Raw genomic sequence first — 20,685 nt, 5'->3', positions numbered from 1 at the left:
GTAGACGAAGGAAAGGCAGTGTGTAATAATAAATAAGAATAGGAGAGTTTTTTTTCATGTCAGGCTACTAAATTAGACACAAAAAGGCTGTGAAATGAGAAGATGAAAATCTGGATTTTGAGGGAGATTTGAAAAACAGAGAAGCTTAATCTTTTCATGTTCCTTCCCCCAGAAACTGATTACTTCAGAGCTAATGTTTATGCATGTGATTAGGAGCTGAGCCTGACAAATTCTATTTTCAGCACTGCTACAGGTTCATGGCAGGTGAAACTAACCTTGGTGCTTTGGGTTCATACAGCACTTCTAGCTTTCAAAGCTCTTATTAAGATAGACCTATAACTTTAAAGTAATGTCAAATTGAGGGTGTTCTTTGTTCTAAACCTGACATTATAACCCCAACATTTACAATTAACACTGAATGGAAACTGAACAGTTTCAGATTGGACAGGCCCAAAGAATCTCCATGAACCTCCATGAATGAGGGTACTTAAATATTGACAGGACAAGGTCCTGAGTATCTATCTGTACTTTTGAAACAGGCTCAATAGGTTGGAGTAAAAGAACGGGCTCCAGAGGCTGGAGTAAAAGACCTCCAGAGGTTTTCACCTACCTATATTAAATAATTTTAAATCACTTAATAATTTAAGGTAAAGCAAAAGTGTCTCTGAAACATCCTGCAGTAATCTACTAAGTTACCTTAATAAAAGGTTTTCTTCATTGTTTTTAGCATTACGTTTCTATTTTTGCATAAGGATGACCCAAATAAGAGTCCTGTTTTACAGTACACATTAAGACAATAATTCAATTAACTCAAGTAAGGACAAAACATAGAGTCTTTATTTTCATTTAATTGTTGAGTAATGGAAATAGAAGCTGTACTTAAAAAGGCTAAGATTTAAAAATGATGCTAATCTTCAGGGATTCCTTTCTCCCCTTCTCCCCCTCTCTCCTTCTCCCTCTCATCTTTTTTCCTCCTTTATTCAAGTATTACCTCAAAGCAAAGGCATGTATTTTAAGAATTCACCCTAGCTGTTGGGATTGCAAATACTCTTGGGAAGGTAAAGGTTGACGTTTCTCTCTGTTCAGTCCAGCCCACAAGCAGTGACTCAGCACCACACAAAAAAACTGAAGATGTGGGAACTTCACTTTTAATAGAAAAAAAAAGTAGTTGGATCTTTTTGGGTCTAGTCCAAGGTCAGGCACTTGCTAATGGGGCTCCTGTCAAAGCTCAGCCACAGGGAGAAAAGGCTGTAGGTAGCAACCTGTCCACTTGATGAACACCCCCACACTGATGAGCTACCAGTAATGAACCAGGCTGTGTGTGGGTGCACTGCCCTCTTTTGGATTTTGATAGAAACAGGATCAGTCCCATTCCATCTGGTACTTGGATGTTTTCAGAGCTGAAGTTTAGAGTAAGGAGTGGTTGTTACTGTGTAGTGTTTTCTCTTAGAAGAATTCTCCTCCAACACCTCTGGTGTCTTTATACCTGTATTCATATTAGCGGAAAGAACAACTTAATCACATCCGCACGTATGTCTCAGCCTCATGTTTCCTTTCCGTGAGTCTACATTGCATTGACCCAAACCTATACCTGTGACTTTGGCAATATTAAAATTCAGATAATGTGAAGAAACCACATTAAACTGGGATTAGTCTAAGTAGAGAAAGCTGAGAAACAGTAGTGGCAGTTGTTAATACAGTTAATACAACATGCTGATTTGTGTTTGCTATGTTGAAGATAAAGTCACTAATACTTTTTCACTGGCATACAGACAAAAGTCATGTACTAATGAAAATCTATTGCTATGTACCATGCTTGAAAAAGAAACACTGAAATGTCAGCTGACTAGTAAGGGTATAATTATCACTGAAAATCATAACAATAGTTGTAATCACAGTATCACAGTATGCTAGAGATTGGAAGGGACCTCAAAGGATCATCTAGTCCATTCCCCCTGGCGGAGCAGGAACACCTAGATAACGTTACACAGGAATGTGTCCAGGCGAGTTTTGAATGTCTCCAGGGAAGAGACATTCAAATCCTGGAATTGTGCTAAACACACAGAGAAAAAGTTTTTGTTCAACTTGAATGTTTAGATATTGAGAGAATTAAAACATTTTTCTTTCATTAGAAAAAAAATATAAAATTAATAAAAATAAAAAAATACTAATTATTTCAGTCAATATGAGAAGGAGCAGTGAGCTGCAATGACCTGTACCAACCTTGTTCACCTGTAACAACCAGATACAAGTTTTTATAGCTCACACTTATTAATCAGTAACTTTTTACCAATTTTTAAAACAAGTCCATTAAAAAAATAAATCTGGATATGACTCCAAATATAGTGCTCAACCAAAATGGGCTACAGACAAAAAGCAGAGAATTGGACAGTTTATAATATAAATGTTTGAGGCAATGTTTCTTAAATCTTGCAACAGAAGGAAGACATCATGTTTAGCCAATGCGGCCAATTGATGGTCTTATTCAGTGCATAGGGTAACAGCACTACTCTAGTTTCTAAGAATGTAATTTTAATAGGTGTGTTTGCTAAGGCAGCTGGTGGGGTTTTCCATTTGATTAGGAAGTCTTTAAAAACGGATGAAATGTCTTGCTTGTTTGTTGTTTTTTTTTTCTGCTTAGCATGTGTATGTGGTGGGGTTCAGTGGCTTTTCAATGCTCTTTGCTTAGCCACTTAAGTGTATGCTGTAAAAAAGAGTAAAATCACTCATACTATTAGTAGTTAAAACCTTTGAACAGGACATTGTGCAGGAGAGTTACTGGTGTGGAGAAGGAAAGGTGACCTGGAGAAGCCTCTGAGGAAACCTTATAGCAGTCTTCCAGTACCTTAAGGGGGGGGGGGGGGGACGGGGACTATAAGAAAACTACAGAGAGGCTTTTTTCAAGGTCATGTAGTGACTGGACAAGGTGGAATGGCTTTAAACTGAAAGAGGGTAGATTTAGATCAGATATTAGGAAAAAATTCTTTACTGTGAGGGAGGTGAGGCGCTGGCACAGGTTGTTCCAAGAAATTGTGGCTGTCCCATTCCTTGAGGTGTTGAAGGCCAGGTTGAACAGGGCTTTGAGCAACCTAGTGGAAGGTGTCCACTGACTGTGGCAAGGTGCTGGAACTGGAAGAGCTTTAAGGTCCCTTCCAACCCAAACCATTCTCTGACTCTATGGCCTCTCATGTATTCTGTGAGAACTTCCATATGTAAATGCAAGCTATTTTTCTGCCTATGGTATCTTGGTTTCAGGGTGGCAGACATATACTTAAGGTAAAAACTTTTTCCAAAATTTCTCCTCTTCCTTTTGAGATCGTTTTGGACTTTCACTAAATAATAGGTTTATTCTGTATAACTGAAGAGGCAATCAGCAGATTTTTGGAAGTGCCTGTTTATGTCTCTGTCTGAAGCTTGGATAAGGGGGAGTTACACAGTGTTTCTTTTATTTTTGTAAGTTGTTGTCGATGCATACATTGTCTCATCCCATATGATTCCCACAGATAATTAAAATTAGAACATTCATTGGCTGTTTTCTTTTGTGGTCATGTTTGGCCTCTAATTAACTTCTTTCCTAATGCAGAACAGGTAAATGGTCATTAGCCAGCTTTTCATTTCAAACCACATTCATCAAGATGCCAGATGCAATTTTTAACAATTCTTCCATTAGGAACACTGTACAATCCCAGCTTTCAAAAATACTGGCAGCTGATAATTTTTCTCTCTTTAAAGATAAATCTTTCTCAAAAGATAGTCCTTTGCCATCTAGCATTATGCTGACAAGAGATTGTTTTATCACTCAGTGAGCACTAAATCTTTCATGTGTGCAAACAAGATTAATTCACCAGCTGAACCTCACCACATGAGTTTTCTTACCTTTAAGCAAACAAGATTTAAGGAAGACAGTGGTATCCTATATGGACCCTCCTGTGGGTTCTTTTGGGAAATGATGCTAGAGTTTCCACTGTCCAGATCTGGACTGAGTCTGAATCTGAATTGCACTGTCTCGTAATCATGAGTATAGTTTTATTCGGGTGAGACTTGGAATATGTTACCTTCTGTGTCAGCAAAGTGCAGACTGATTTAATGAGTTTGGGTTATGTGTGTTTGTGTAAGAACCTTTTTATTCTAAAGTTGCTGGGTTATAGCTGCAAAATCACTTTTCCACAGACCTTTTCCTTGTATTGAAGTGGTCATTCTGAGACCATTCCAAACCAGGTCATCATTCAAAGGCAACATCTTTTTTTCCCTTCAGTGTTGAAAGTGTAATTGTTACTGAAGTCTTTTCTTTCCCTACAAAAATTACTGTGCTAAGTTAACAAGAACTTCTGGCAATAAAACACTTTACAGTGCCTTGATTGAATTATTAGTGTATTATATTAATGGGATCTTAATGAAATTGCTCGGCAACTAACCTTGTCTTTAGTTGGAGGTAGAGACAGCTTAAAAATGGTCAGCTCTAGTTCATTTAATGTTTTCATCTCGGTGCTAATACTGTTAGCCAATTTATTTAAAGCAGAGACTTGAGCCAGATTGTGGTGGTATTACTTATGAATGCAGTTCTACAGCAGCTGATGCTAGCTCATGAGTAAAGCTTATTAAACTTTGTAAGGCTTTGGTGTCCTCTTTCTCTGTTAATTATCCAAATAAATGTTCGAGTTATTTCTTTATGGTAATTTTGTTCCTCTAATTTTCTATAAAGTAGTATTGCATTCATTTCAGAATGCCATGGACAAAGCAGTTCCTTTATTTGGCTTGTTTCATTTTATTTCTTATTCTAGATCTTAAAAAGCTTAAGAAATGAACTAGGTTGATTAGTTAAAAGCAGGGTATGTTGCTTTGTAATGTGTGTGTGAATTCCTGAGTCTGGAGAATCAGGTTCTCTTTTTACACAATCTTTATGCCTTGCAAATGGCAATCTAAATTCAGAAGTGTTATACAAAGTGGCAGAAATTACATTTCATTATGCTGGGACTCCATAGCACTGGTGCTTTTGCAGTCAGTTACCATATTAAAAATTACCAAACCCCAGAGAAGCTGGAAAAAATGCAGCTGTTTAGAGTAGTTAAGTAGCGAATGCACTGCTTTTGTGAAGAGTAGGACATTTCTGCTCTTCCTTGCTGATTTCCTCTTTTTCTGTACTTCACCTACATTTTCCTGTGAGAAATTGTATTTGTTTCATAGGGGTCACCAGTGTTTGGTCTGTGCAAGAAGCAGGTAATAGGTGAGGAAGGTGAAGGTTCTTTCAGGAGATTTGAACCTGTTTGCATTTCATCCCTATTTCTGGTCAGGTGATATAACTCAGATCTGTTGATACATCAGAATTAAATTAAAGCATGTGTCGATCACAGACTCATAGAATGGTTTGGGTTGGAAGGGATGTTAAAGATCATTTATTTCCAGCCCTGTTGCTGTGGGCAGGGACGTCTTCCTGTAGACCTGGATGAATCTATGAAACACATTTATAATATTTTCCTAATATTATTTCGCTGCTACTAGGCTCTTTCCTACAAAATATTAAAGAAAATTTGGTCTGAGTGCATATATGAGGAGCTAAAATAAAGATTGAGAGCAGTTCTGGACTTGTCTTAACTAAGCCACTGGATGTAGTATTCAGGGCTCTTGTTAAGGATCACAATTCCATCTGTGGAAGCAAAATCAGAATTCTCTTGTGAAGTGTTCTGGAGGTTTTTTTTTGTGAGGACAGCAAATATCCACATAACTGTCAAGGGCAATCTGCCATCAGCAGAGTTAGCACCAACGAGGGGTGAAAATAGTGTGGATTGCTTAAGATCTATAAATTTTGGTTTGTGTTCATTTGTCACTTCTAGGGAAAACAAACCAAGTCTCTCCCTTTTCAGGGGATGGATGATTAATGCATGTCTTGCATTTGGTTGAAAAAGACTGTGTCAACTTTCTTGGTTCTTTTTTTCATAGAGGAAAAAATGATTCCACAGCATTAGAAAGTGCAGTGTGTGCTTGCCGTGCCTGGTGTGAGTAAGCAGATTTTGATCACTGATGAGCACTGATCTGAACAGAGAGCAGTTACTTTTGCTGGGGAGAAGTAGAGTCTTGGCTTACCCTCACTCTTCATTTTTTTTGGATATTTTTATGTTAATGTTGTCATAAGACAACAATAAACAAGACCAGAGGCACTCTAAGGTTGCTCTGCCTTTACTAAGTGACTTTGCTGACTTTGAGAGGCAGATATGTATGTCTCTCTTTACTTCTGCGTTAACAGCTTTATTGTGTGATGCCGGAATCAGAGGTAGTTTAAAAACTGTTAAGATAAAGATGATAGACCCAATTCTTTACAAAAGAAATTGCAAGATTGGCCCACCTGCGCTGATAAGATTGTTATTGTTTATAATTTTCATTCACTCTCTAGTGACATATATAAGAACAGCCATGCTAAATCAGACTGATTCTTAACCAGTCTCACTCCTCCATAAAACCAATTTCTTGTCCACAGAACAGTCCACCCATCAAATCCATTAGAAGGATGGTGTAGGGGACTGTGTCAAAGGCCTTATAGAATTCCAGATACCATCATTAGTTCTTCCCTTGTCATGTCATCTGTGTTCTATATCTCATTCTTGATTTCATTTGATGCTTATGAGTTTCAAATTATGAGAGAGTGAATAATTATTTTCTAAGCATTTCCAGGCCATTCATAGTTTTGTAGACTTTGGTCAAATTGTCTCTCATTTATGTCTTTTGGAAGTTGAATAGTTCATTTATTTGCTGATTGTATGAAAAAATGTTTCCTAGTTTTCTTCAATCACCTCTTCTGTGTTTTCTACCATAGCCTTTTTGTTGTTGTTGTTAAGGTGGAGGATGAGAATAACACCCAATGTAAAAGTTGTGGGAACACTGCAATGGCCTAATAGCATTATTTATTATGCTTGTTTAATTCTCTCCTGATAATTCCTACTGGTGTAATTGAAGGTTTTTTGATCTGAGGACTGAGTTTCTATTTTCACAGACCCCTTCACTGAAACCTGCAAACTCCTTTCCTGAAAGGAATTATCTTCTCAGAGACTATTGTTCTGTCTGTTATGCTGGGATTGCTTTTCTCTATCTGTGTTGTTTTTTTGGTTTTGGGGGGTTTTTGTTTGTTTTTGGTTTTTTCCTCTTTTTTTTCTTCATACATTATCACTGAATTTCACCTGTCATTTTAGTGCTCAGGTACTCAGTATTGTGCAATCCTTTTACAGATCTTCATAGCTGACTTTTGTCTTCATCATTCTGAATGCATTACTGCCATCAGCAAACTTTGTCACTTATCTTTCCTTCTTCTTTCCAGATCATTTATGAATAAATTGAACTCCACAAAATATTAGGAAAATTCCAAATGAACATGTCCTTCCATTGCAGAAATGGAAAGATTTCCATGAAGTTTGATGCTGATCTTCTAACCATAAAGTAAACTATGGAAAGGCCTTTTTCCATAGACAATTTCAGACCTTTTGGCTAGGGAACCTCTCAAAAGTCCTGCTAGATATCTTTCCCTATGGCCTCTAAGAACCTGGATAGATATGCGGTGTGATTTTCCTGTGCAAAAGTCATGTTGATTCTGCAGTGATGTCCAGAAACCAGTGTTAGCTGGGAAAGCAGTAATATGTTATATTAGGCATTGTAGAAATAAATCAAGAAGATAGCTCCTTTGATGAGCTCACACTTAAGGGAATCCTGCAGTGAAGTCAGAAATATACAAATAATGTCTTTCTAATCTCTTATCTTAGATATTCTTAAATATTAATGTTTACGACTTCTAAATTTACATTTACTTTGTTATTCTTGCTGGTTTTATTTCCCATGCTTTTCTTGTTCAACATGTGTGTGTCCACTTTTTTTTCTGTATAGGCAACTATATCAAGTCAGTGGGTAATAGACTACTTCAAAGCAGAAATTGACTTCTTTTATCGCAAAATTTACTTATTCTGTATTTCATATGCTGCAACAACAGCAAAGATTAATGCCATTGTACTTTCCCTCCTTACTCATTGATGCTTCAGGCAACTTAGGCAATAAAACTAAGCTAATGCGGCTGCAACTGCGTTACCGCATAGTGCAGTTCAGTGGAAGCGGGTTTGTAGAAAGAAATGGTTGATGTTGAAATGACACCTTATCTGCAGTATGGGCATTTTGGAGGCAGAGGATCTGACTTTAGAGTGTCACTAACCTGATACTCTGAAGTAACTGTCCAGTAGTGGTTGGATATGCTATCTTTTGGGCTTGTAGCTCTGATTGTTTACAAGAAGAAATGTTGTAATTAAATTTGCTTTTCTTATCTTGTAAGAAGCATGGTGCTTTGACTATGATGTGAGTAGTGACTGTTCAGTCAACCCTAGCTTGTTTTCTTTTACGGTATCTGTGCAAAGTAATCGGCAATACATAGGACAACGATGAAGCAGATAATGATGTCCTAAGCACTGAAAGTTGGTCTTACAGTTAACAATTTGACTAGTGGCTAGATTAATCTGTCAACTCCCTCCCCTGTCTCCAGCTCTCTGTATGCTCTTGCATAAACCTGTGGCAGTTCTGCACAGTTTGATGACATCTAAACCACTACTGCTATTGTCACATATAGCAAAACTCATGTCCTGGAACACTTCGCATGTGCAAAATAGCTGGCTATTACAATGCAACATCTAAGGCTTCTGGAGACCTGAAAAGGTCAGGTATCTATCTGGTAGATACATAAAATAACAGTAGGAATAGCCTAGGGCAGTAGTTAGCACATTAAAGCCAAAGTCAGCAGTGCTGGCAAGTCTGTTCAGGCACTTAAATTTTATTGATTGAATGAGGAATTAGGTGCTTCAGTGCCTCAAGAGCTTGTCCCTCAATTCCCTTTCTAAGAAATGGAGATAAGAGCACTTGCAGACTTCAGAGGAGTGGCCTGACAGAAAATGTGTTAAGGCAGTGATATGCTTGGATGCGACAGTGATGAGGTCAGCTGAGTTCCTTATGCAGGTAGAAGGAAATACGTGAGACTAGAGTGGATCTTGATTAACAACTCGCCTTAGAGGCACAATGCAAAGTCAATGACAAGACTCTTATTAACTTCAGGGAGCTTGGATCAAGCTCATTGATTTGTGCTTATTTCTGCTCCAGTTGCTGTAGTCCAAATTAATGCTGTGCTGTGATATTTTCAAATACCAACATAAACAAAATCCACTCAAGAAGGAAGTCATAAAAACAGGAAAATCATAATGCTTGAATCATTGTACTGAATCAATAAATGTTAACCATAGGAACATTGTCCCAGAAATCAGTCTGGTAAGAAACAAGAACCAACTGATAAACATCACAGTAAGTTTTTGGCTTCAGAAGCTAGGTAGGCTACTTAGTGACAGTAGATAATCTATATATTGACGTTTTGATTATTGATATTTTCTGTGTAGTTTCTATCATGAAATCTTCAGTTTAGGAGCCATATCAGTGATATGCTTGATGTATTTGGAAATGTTAAATGGAAATAAGAGTGATTAATAATGCATGTTTTCTTCACAAGATTTCAAAAATAAATCAGAGATGCAAAAGGAGACTATACCTTTATGCTACAATTGAAACATTGCCCTGTTTTACATTCAAGATAGTGTGATGATGTAACAGGTTTATGAAGAAGCCCAAACTTCCAAATCACAGGCCAAATTGTTACCAAGGGTTTTTATATGCTGCCAAGGGTTTTTCTAGAGATAGATAAAACCTCTGGCAGTTACCCAATAATGAAGGACATTTCCTGTGTAGATTGTATGTGTATTTACACCTTTGCATACAAATAGCTCTTTAGTATCTGGTGTCTATCAATACTTATGGCTCCCTGTACTTCATAGGTAATGAGTTAAGTTGTGTCTAACCCTGCCTGCCTAAGTGAAAGAGAACAAAATGGAGTGCCTGATTTTTGCAGCGCCCAAACCCAAATAGGAATTTGCTCTGAGAAATGCCAGGTGGGGTTCCTTTAATTTCAAGCTTGCCTAGGAACATCTTGGTGTTTGCCATTTGCAAAGCAACGGCAGCACCAATACTTGAAGCAAACAAACAAAAAAAAACAACCCAAAGTTAATGATTCAAGGCTTTAATACCTTCCCAGGCAAATATTCTTCAGAGCTCTTCATGTTTGTCATTCATAGTGCCTCATTCCCATTCCTTAAGGGTATTAGTCTGTTGCTTGCTGAAATACTGGAATGATCTCTTTTTACTGCTCAAACCTATATATTTTCTCATGCAGGGACACATGAGAGGAGTACCTCATTATTCTCTCTGATTCATCAGCAATGCAGAGCAATTAATACCATAGTTAATGGGGAGAACTAGCTACTACAACTGCAAACTGTATATCTTCTGCCACTCCTAAACTAACAAAGCTAGAAAGCAACTTTACTATGTGGAGATTATTTTTGGTACTCTACCAAATCTGTAATTCACAGCACCACAGAAACTGGAGATGGAAAGAACCCAGCATGTTATCAAATGATTTCTCCTGCCAAAGCAAGATGGCTTGTTGCAGACAGCCAGGTTATAACGTTCCAGGCAATAAAACTGTCACATTTCTTTAAACTCTGTCAAAGTCTAACAAACCTCACCATTAGTGATCATTCTGTGTGTGTATCTCTGTCCTCTTCCTGTGTCTCTCTTTTCCTTAACACCTAACTTTTTGTCTGCCCCTCCAATAGATTATTCATGAGGACACTAGCAGCCCACTGTGGCTGTCTGGTAATTCAGTAAGTTTGCACTCTGGGGAATTTCAGGTTTGATTTTTTGTATAACCTAAGTATAGCTTCATTAAGTCTGTTTAACTACTGGTAAAGTTATTTTGCCTATTTGATCATATGTTATGTGCTTATATACATAGCTGACATGTACTTGTTCTCCTTACTGAAAGATTAGCTATGCTTAGTTTTGGCATTACGTTCAAACACTTTGAAATAGATGTATTTAATAAGCTTACGTGCAGTTCCTAGCTGCTTATTTTTCCATCTGATGTCTCTTCACCACTGTATTTTCATCTTTCCCTACCATATAGATTATGCTGCTGACCGATCCAGAAGTTGAGAGCAGCTTATTAATCAGTTCTGATGAAGGGGCTACCTATCAAAAATACCGCCTGAACTTCTACATCAACAGTCTGCTCTTCCACCCCAAGAAAGAAGATTGGATCTTAGCATACAGCCAAGATCAGAAGGTAAGAATCTTTGGCAGCATTTTGCTTTGTTTTACTTAGTAAGAACCTAGGGTTTTCCCACCTCTCTATGTAACATCTGCAGAGCACTCAGGAAAGTCTTTGAGGTGATACCAGGGTAGTCTTTGGAAATACTGAACTGGTATTTCCAAGCAGGAAACATGGAGTAAGCCTCAGTGTAAAGGGCAAAGTAAAGGACATGGGCAACTATGGTGTTCTTGGGACCTAGCCCTATATGTGGGCCTGGCAGTCTGCGTTTATTCATCAGTCCTTTTGGCAACACCGAGTGACAGTGGGCAGAGAATACAGCTAGGATCCTTCATGATAGGAATAACAACCTCTAATGAGGCTTTTTGTCCTCTTAACAATTCTTTCTCTAGCCTAGCACCAGCTCCAAGAACAGTATGAGACACTTCTTGTTCCTATCTGGTTGGCATATTTTCAAGTAGCCTTTGATTTCTAAGAGAAAAGTAGCAGTGAATCAATTTTCTTTGAAGTCCAGTTACTTCAGTAGGGGTAATCCATCAGCCAAATAAATACGCTGTGAGATTTGCCTTGATTTTTTGCTGACCAACTTGAGACAATAAAACAGGACTACATTGTAAGATACCACATTGTCAGACTTTTTGGAAATCAGGAACATCAATACTCACAAATCAGTCATCTTCCAATGAAGGACTTTATAGAGCTCAGTCTGTTTATTTGAAGAAAAAGCAGATGGAAGGGAAACTATGTTGTTGTGCATAAATATCTCCATAGGGGAATACAAAACATAGGAGTAACGATTTTGATCTAGTAAAAAAAAGCCCTTCTAACAAGAACTGATGGCTAGAAGTCAGTGGTAGATAAACTCAGCTGTGAAGTAACTAGTCGTTGGAGCAAACTGTTTTGAGAAATGGCAGATTTACTGGCATTTTGATATTTTGAGTAAAACTGGAAAAAAGACCAAAACAATTTGTTGACTTCCCAACAGGCATAAAGAGTGAAATATCTTGGCATCTAGTGTATAAGCCTTTATACAAAGGAGTTTGGTGGTCTCTTTTTATTTTACATATGATGAATCTATGAGAATCTGAATCAATAATAAAAGTAACAGCTGCATTGCTCAGGTTATACGTTAATGTAAAAATCAACATTAATGTTTGAATTCCACGATGTTTTCTGTCTGTGTATATGAATTCATTTTACAAACATTAGCCTACTTTAGGCTTTTTTTTTACTATTACTGTAAGCCTGAGAAAATAAAGGCAAAAGTAAAGCTAAATAAGTAGGCAAGGTCACAAAGTGATCTTACAGGAATTTTTGGAATAGAAATTAAGCCTGTGCTTTAAACTCAAAACCAGTATCCTTCGAGGACTCTAGCTTTATAGCCTTCCCACCTATGAGAAATGCTCACCTAATCCTTTTTGTAGAGTCAATTGCATGTAATGTTTTTCATTCACCCCTCTCAGAGCATTTTGTGGTATTTTATAATACGCATTGTAAGCTGTTCAGAGGAAGGTGCAGATTAAATTTCTGGATGTTTAGTATGTAATTAGAAGAGATCAAAATATTTCATTTCCCTTGTGGCTGTTGAACTCTCTGGGCTTATACGAAGCTGAACAGAATCTGGTCACTGCTGTCTTTTAGGACCCATTGGAATGAAAGTTGTTGCGTATTAGGAAATTTATGACATGAAGATCAATTAAACTTTCAGTGGCAAATTTGCCAAATAAAAGTAGGATATAGTAGAAAATAAATTTCAGCTGTTGTGGTATTCAGCGCTCAGGAAATAATTTTGAATTAGAGTCCATACAGCTAATGCTCATCTAATTTATGGTAGATGGCTACCAGCACATATATTGTCACTATTCCATAGGAAACTCCCACTCTTCTATAGAATCCTAAAAAAACAGTTCATTACTGTGGTTGCAAGAGAAAAATCGTGTAAGACAAGGTCTGTAGATCTGTAGCAATAAACTCTAAAATAGACTTTAAAAAGTACCCTGTATGGGTATGAGTCACAGGCCTGGCTTCTACTTTAAAGCCTAATGGGTACATTTTCTGACTTGAATAAGCTTTGGTCAAGAACCGTAGAGGGTAACTAGCAGGCAAAGAGTATTAATCAGCTTGGGCTAAATTAAATATAACTTGAACTAAGGGTCAAGTTCAGCCTGTGGCTAAGTGTAAATGACTCCCATTGGTTTCGTGCTTGTATATCCAAAGGCAGAATTTTCTCAGAGTAATTAAGGGGTCCTGCAGGTATTTAGATAATTGCAATGGGACTTGTTGGGTATTTTGGAACAAATGACACTCGCATTTGCTATTTCATGGTCTCGTACTTAAGGCCATACGTAGGAAATTTATTTCTTGGATTCCAGGCACTGTGTACACGCTAAGAGTCACACAAGGAAGCAAGGGGAATGCATCTCCATGGCATGGAATTTACATTTTTATATCACTGACTTTGATGACACTGATTGAAGAGGTTGTGAAGGTTTTGTTTGTGGGGGCCATAAGGAGTAAGTAGGACTTTGACCAGTTAGCATTGTTGCAGTAATTTAATTTTGCTGTTGACAGCCAGGAGGGAGGTGAGAATCAAACAGAAAATACATTCACATGCTTCTAGCAAGTCACATCATTGCTGTCATCCAATTGCATCTTGTCAATGCAGCAGGTGGGACCAGGAAAATCAGGTGGTGAATAGAGCAAGAGCTGGAGAGAAAGGAATCCCACTATGTTTGGACTGTTTGGTTCTCAGAAGTTGTTAATCCAATTCAGGACTGATGAGGGCAAACCCAATAGTCAGTGTACGCCCTTCATTGGTTATTTGTAATGAGCAGGAAATGGGTCATATAGCATTATCCCTTAATCTCATCACAGCCCACTGAGTCTGTCAGTATAAGAACTACAGATCATCTTTTGTGTAGTTGAATACAGATTTACTCAATGGTAGGGAAATCTGTGTTAACTGAAGTAATTTTATGTCCCAGTTTCTTGGGTGTTGGGTATGTGGGAATGTTGTAATGACTGGGGTTCAGCTGCTGAGCAACAACTCATTAAGCTTCAGCAAATCCTTTCCTTTGTACACATATCTCTCCCCCATGTCTCTGCCTTGGGCAGCAGACTTGAATTACCACTACTGACAGACCAGTCCCTTATTCAGTCATGACTTTTTCCTGCCAGTGTCAAGAAAAAGAGAGCAGCAAACCATCTGCCGCCTGCATTAATTGCTTCATGATTGTACTCACTGTTCTGGCTTAAAGTACATTTGATTCTTACCACATAATTGTAGCGGTGCTGCATGCTCCTCCATTTTCTGTGTAAGAGGAGTTACAAATCAGGAGGAAACTTCAGACACAGTATGGCATTGCTTGTGAAGCAAGAGCTTGTTGGAGGTCTTGTACATGTGAGCTCTTGTGGATTTAATCAGCATGCTTGTAGGATGAGGGGCTGTATTTTATGGGATTATTGCTTATGCATTACCATCTAATCTTCAAAAGTGGTTTGCTGTGTAATCAGAGGGTGGGATGTAAGAGCCCCTGCTTCATGTGGCTATATCTTCTGCATTCAGATGGGTCAGACACACAGAGGAATGGGTAGCAATCAGCCATGAATAACAGAGCTCCTTGGAGAGATGAAATACAGATGAAATTGGGAAATACAAGTCTGATGGGCAAAATGCAGGTTTGTAATTGCCCAGCTCAGGAATAAATGTGCAGAGGCACTCAAGCAGTGAAAAGCAGAAACAGAGGCTGAAGAAACAGGTTTCAAATGGAGTTGTTGTTGTTGTTGTTGCTTCTGCTCTCTTATTTTAAATGAACTCTTAAAAAGGAAGCTACCCCAGACTAAAGGAGCTCTGTCAATGCAGCAATAATAAATGAAGAGGTTTACATTTCCTTTTTTTTTTTTACTTCCTTTTTTTTTTTTTTTCCTTTCATTTTGGCCTTTCCCATATATCTTATTCCACCTGTCTACCTTTATTTACTGTGAATGTTATGGTGGAGATGAGTGAATTAGGGACTGATACTTGGCCGTATAGCTAAAGTTTAGCAAATCAGGATTTTGTTGCTTGTTGCATATCTTCTGTCATCAGGCCATGTCATGTTCAGTTTCTTACAGTAAAGGAGGTCCACTCCTCATGCATTCAAGTGGAAAAGAAAGGTGTTCTCACATAAGGATTGATAGAGGAACCACTTAGAATAATGATGCATATTGCCACAGGATGCCTGTGTGAGAGAGCAAGCCAGCTCCTAAAAGTACCTTCAGCCCCATCTGTCCATGTGTTTGGCCTAAAGGTGTGTTTAACAAGAAAGTATCTGCCATAGAGATAGCCAGAATTTACTCTTCAAGATGTGATGGACTATTCTTGATGCACTTCATAATCCTAGAACCTCTCATTTCACTGCATTAGGATCTAACTTTGAGGGTCACCCTCTTTCGAAAAGGGTCAGAGCAAGACCTCCTGAAGTTCCTTTCAACCTAAATTATTCTGTTTCTATTGACACCCTCTCAGTTTCAGTGGTAACAGTCACAGAGTACAGAGACTAGAGAAGGGGGAATAAAATCCAGGTTTATTTTATCAGAAATTGCATCATAGCTTTTTTTAAACAATTGCCGTTAACATGAGGTGACAGAATTTTAGGATGTTGTTTTTTTTCTTCCCACACTGCTTACGACATTTAGAGGACTATTCATGTGGGCTACTGTTAGCTGAGGGAGGATAATCCCATCTAAAATTAATGGAGAGGGAAAAAGCTTCTCTAGTGATAAGCATTAGCCACTTTGAATCATCCTCTAGAAAAGATGATCTCTTTTGACAGACTACAGACACAACCAGGGAGCTAGTTTGCATGAAGCTAACATTAGCCTATGTGAATAACTCCCCCTTTCCCTACGGCATTATTCCTGCAACAGTCTGCACTATTTGTGTTAATATTTGCAGCACCACTAATCAAGCAAGCCAGTTTTCCAGCAGACTTAATTCTCTTTGACACATATGGCTGAAGTTGAAAAATAATAAGGAATTTGCATGTTAAAAGTTGTTTGTCCCAGCCTTTGCAGCGTTGCACTTTCTTCATGAACTTAGATAGCCTGTCTGGGTTACCAGCACTTGTGCTAGGGATGGGAAGGGCCTTCCACACAAAGGCCTTGTGAGCTCTTGTCCCTTTTCTTAAGACTTTCCATGTGGCATGTTTCTAACAAGCAAACAGCCATGCACAGAAATATCCGTGTTTGTAGGTAGGGCTGTGCATGCCATTTGTGTGAAGACCTTAAGCACAGACACTTGATGGGCATCCTGATGACACATCTTGCACACAATTCTTCATGAATATGCCTTATTATCTCTAGGCATACTGATAAGCATTTGATGTCAACAAGCATGCTGAAAATGAACAAGGAAAGGACACCAGAACTATTCATCTGGCTGTTACTAGTTTTCCTTCTTTCTTCTCAGACCATCAGTTCACCAACATTGTCTCAGTAAGAATAATGGTGTCAGATGGCTGTTGGCTTTTTTTTTTTAATGGGCCATAAGCCTGTGTACAAACTGTGTCATGAAATATGCTTTCCTAGACCACCCGTCAGTCTTTTACAGACCTCACTAAGCATAATATGCTGGGCTAACAATTTAAAATAGAGAATCAAATTAAAGTGGGAGTAATCTCTAACATTCTTCCCTCCTCTAATAAGGAATAAAAAGTAAAAAAGAAAAAATCAACTAGCAGAGTCCAGTGGCAGCCTGGCAGTCTAAAGAAGAAGATAGATTTCTGGGCAAGGAGTGTGATCAGTGAACAGAAGGAAAGACTCTCGAGCAGTAATCACTGTGCTCTTTACCACTGACTCACTCATCTTTAGGCAAATCAATATGTTCTTGCTTATCCATCTGTATAAATATCAGTCCTCTGTACCCCTAGAGAACTTGCTCTTTTGCTGCTTTGGAATCCTTGGATGAATTCTTACAGCTACAAGCAGGTTTGTCATTCCTCTGCAAGATTTTACTGTGCTCTACATAACTCTGGTTTTCCTACTTCCATGGGAAAAAATTACTTTTTTCCTTTCCATCAGAGTTGGAGATTTCATTGGATTCAGAAAAAAACAATGTACTCCGTATCACTGGGTGTACAACTGATCTCTGTGGTGTTAAGCAACTCCATTCATTTTCCTGTGGATGATTCACCTTTCCTTTCTCTGTCTGTCATTTGTTTTGGCTGTACTCTCCAACGTGTCTCCAGTTTCTTATTATACAAAGTGCTGTCAACACTAAATTCACTTGGAGGCATAGGTTATAATATAATGCAAAAGATAATAATAATTTACTTTTAAATTTAAAGCTATGCTTGTGTGAAATTTCTGACACTTTGCCCTCAATTCTGCTGTAGTAAGTCTTGTCTGTTCTGTCTCATTCTAATACAGAGTCACAGAATGGTTGGAGTTGGAAGGGACTGCTGCAGATCATCTAGTCCAAGCCCCCCCCCTCCGCCCCAAAGCAGATTGATCTAGAGCAGGTTGTGTAGAATCATAGCCAGGCACCACTTCTCTGGGCAACCTATTCCAGTTCTCAGTCACTCTCAAAATAAAGAAGTTTTCCTCATAATCAGTTGGAACTTCCTGTGTTTCAGTTTGTGCCCATTGTCCCTTATCCTGTTGCTGGGCATCACTGAAGAGTCTGACCCCATCCTCTTGTATGCATTAATGAGATTCCCTCTCAGTCTTTTCCAGACTAAACAGGCCTAGCTTTCTCAGCTTTTCCTCATAAGAGGAATGTTCCAGTCCTTTTCATAGTTCTATGATCCACTTTTCAAAACACAACTGCATCTGTTTAGTGCAATTATCTAAGCAGTTATTAACCTACCTCCTAAAGTTAAAACTCAACAGAAAACAAGCGCAGGATACCCTGTTACCTGTTACAGAGAGAGTATTTATTTAACAGAAAATAGAATTAGCCTTGAGGACAGCATACTAAGTGGAGTGGTAAATTCATCAGCCCTTGGACTTGTGATTGGATGTCTTTCCAAATGATAAAATCTCTTTAAGCCATCAGTTGTTGGCCTGAATAATTCTCTTTACTGCTTGAGTTACTAGTAAAGGTTCTGCAGCATCTGTTAGGAAGAGAACAGACAGGTGATACTAGTGGTTCTTTCTGGCTTTATATATGCCAGGCAGATTCCTTTGAATATCTGCTGGTAAAAATGTGTTTCCAGTCACTTTTTTAATATGGGAGTTTAATGCACTGGAGACATCATGCTAATGCAGTTACTTGCAAGCTGCCACAAAACCAGAACACCAGCTGATGTGGCTCATATCTGAGAATGCGTGAGGAGTTATTGAGGGATAGGTAGGAAGAAAGCTTAAGGTCATCTCCAGGATGCTTTGATCTGATGAACATGCACAAAAGTAAATGCTGTGTTACAACCATTCTGAGCAAGTCTATGTGACAGTAGTGCGTAGTCCATCAGCAAAAGCAGACGCAGAGCTGCAGACTTCACTGGTGTTTGAGTGTTTGAGCTCTCACTGTTGAGAGCAGCGGGTACCTGAAAGCTTTATCACTCTGATGTGTTTCCAACAGCATTCAATAAACACTGATTATTGGATAACCTGATTGATGGCTTCTGTGTGGCTTGATTAATGCATTGCTGCAAATTAAAATGTTCAAAGTCTATTCAGTGTCCTGTGAACTTCAGTGCTTCAAGGATATTTAAGCATGTAAACACTGGAAACATCATAGATCGGGGAAGTAAATGACTATCAGCCTTGTAGCTCATTTTTGTATCCTGGATTATGAGTCTTATGCTTTGTTCTGTGAAGAAATTATCATGCATGGTTTCAAAGTCTTTGTTTCTACAAAACATTCTGTTCTATTAAATTCAGTATTGGAAGAGAATAGCCTGGTAGATGTCTCTTCTAGAAGAATAGTGTGATCCAGGGAATAGCAGCATACCTCCCAGCCTTTGACTGCTCAAAATAAAAATTGCCCTGCACAGTAATTTTTATTCAGTATAAATGGAGATAAGAACAACTTCATTTCAAATCTGGCCTCTTCAGAAAGACTTGTCTTTACCCAGTTTGACTTTGTTAAGTTTTAGTTAAAGCTAAACTGTGCTTTGGGAGTGTTGTGTTCTTTGGTGAAAATGAGATAAATTAAAAAAAGAAAAACAGATACTCAAGATGAAGAAAAAGTGATCTCTCAAAATCTATACGTGGTTCATCAGTAAAAAAAATACAATCTGTGTCTTAGGTGCACTGCTGTTTTGGGGATTTTTGTCCCTTCAAATTCTATTTGAAGGCATGAGAATGAAACCTGATGAATGTTAGTCATCTCATAGAAACACCAGGAAGTGTAAGAGGCAAGAAGTCAGCATATGTGAATAAACTATCAGGAGGATAGGCCAGTAGGAACCTTCTCAGGGAATTGGAGGTGAACTTGAATCAAACCCTGTGCTTTCGAAGATGCTCTGAGCTTTTTTTCCTGTAGCATGTGGGGTTTTGTAGGTCAATACTGTAGTGCAGGCTGAATTGCTTTGGTCAGGTTTGTGTGCAAGAAGGATGAGTGGAGCTTTTATGGAAACTAGAGGAGAAAGGAAGTAAACTTTGGTGAATACCAAGGTTGGTAAATGCAATTAACATATAAGCTTAGATTCACTGCCTTGTTCCATCAGAACTTGTTTAGGGCAAATAAGTAAAAGCAAAATTAGATTCAATGCCTTGTTCCATCAGAACTTGTTTAGGGCAAATAAGTAAAAGCAAAATAATGGGAGCTACTTCCTTACTCAAATTATCTCCTTCGTGTTGCTTCCAGCATGCAATTTAAATCACCTTTTCTTTAACCAGATTCTGAATTTCCATGTGCATAATGTTTTTTGCATAAGATGAAATCAGTGTTTAAAACTGAAGATCCTCATCAGCATAGGAAGCACATGGAGCTACCATGTGATTTAAGATCACGATGTGAAGAAGCATCAGAACCAAATATAACCTGTTCCCTGTCCCCCTGAGCTGCAAGGGGGGAGGAGGCAGAGAAATTGGGAGTCAAGTTAAGTCAGGGAAGAAGGGAGGATTGGAAGGAAGGTGGTTTAAGATTTGGTTTTATTTCTCATTACCCTACTCTGATTTGATTGATAATAAATTAAGCTAATTTCCCCAAGTTGAGTCTGTTTTTCCCATGATGGTAATTGATGAATGATCTCCCAGTCCTATATCAACTCACAAGGCTTTCATTGTATTTTCTCATCCCTGTCCAGTTGAGGAGGGGAAAGATAAAGCAGATTTGGTAGGCAGCTGGCATCCAGTCAGGGTCAGCCAACCTCAGTAAACTTGCTTTCAAAGTCAGATGTTAAATAAGGAAATGTTTCATAGATGTAAATGATACATAGGTTACTTTATGTGTAAGTTTTTGGTATGGTGAGTTTGCTGAGTATACAGGTAGCAGAGTTACCCACTGGCTCTGGCGAGTACTGAGCTTGTTGAAACTGGGGAGTAATCACAGAATAGTCAGGGTTGGAAAGGACCTTAAGATCTTC

At 38.4% G+C, this 20,685-nt stretch overlaps 1 protein-coding gene across 5 annotated transcripts in view; it reads left to right on the top strand.

Moving 5' to 3' along the window:
• SORCS1 (sortilin related VPS10 domain containing receptor 1) overlaps nt 1–20,685 on the top strand; it is a 300,139-nt gene that overhangs the window by 166,791 nt on the left and 112,663 nt on the right. For all 5 annotated transcript variants that reach the window (XM_062601967.1, XM_062601966.1, XM_062601965.1 and 2 more), the window contains one exon: nt 11,030–11,188. In XM_062601967.1, the coding sequence (XP_062457951.1) occupies nt 11,030–11,188 (159 nt within the window). The remainder of the gene's footprint in view (nt 1–11,029; nt 11,189–20,685) is intronic.

This window comes from Pezoporus occidentalis, unplaced genomic scaffold, assembly GCF_034315485.1.
Source record: "Pezoporus occidentalis ecotype Australia unplaced genomic scaffold, CSIRO_AGI_Poc_V1 ctg73, whole genome shotgun sequence".
NCBI lineage: Eukaryota > Metazoa > Chordata > Aves > Psittaciformes > Psittacidae > Pezoporus > Pezoporus occidentalis.
Note: the sequence above shows the minus strand (reverse complement) of the source record. Positions and strands in the feature narration are given on the sequence as shown.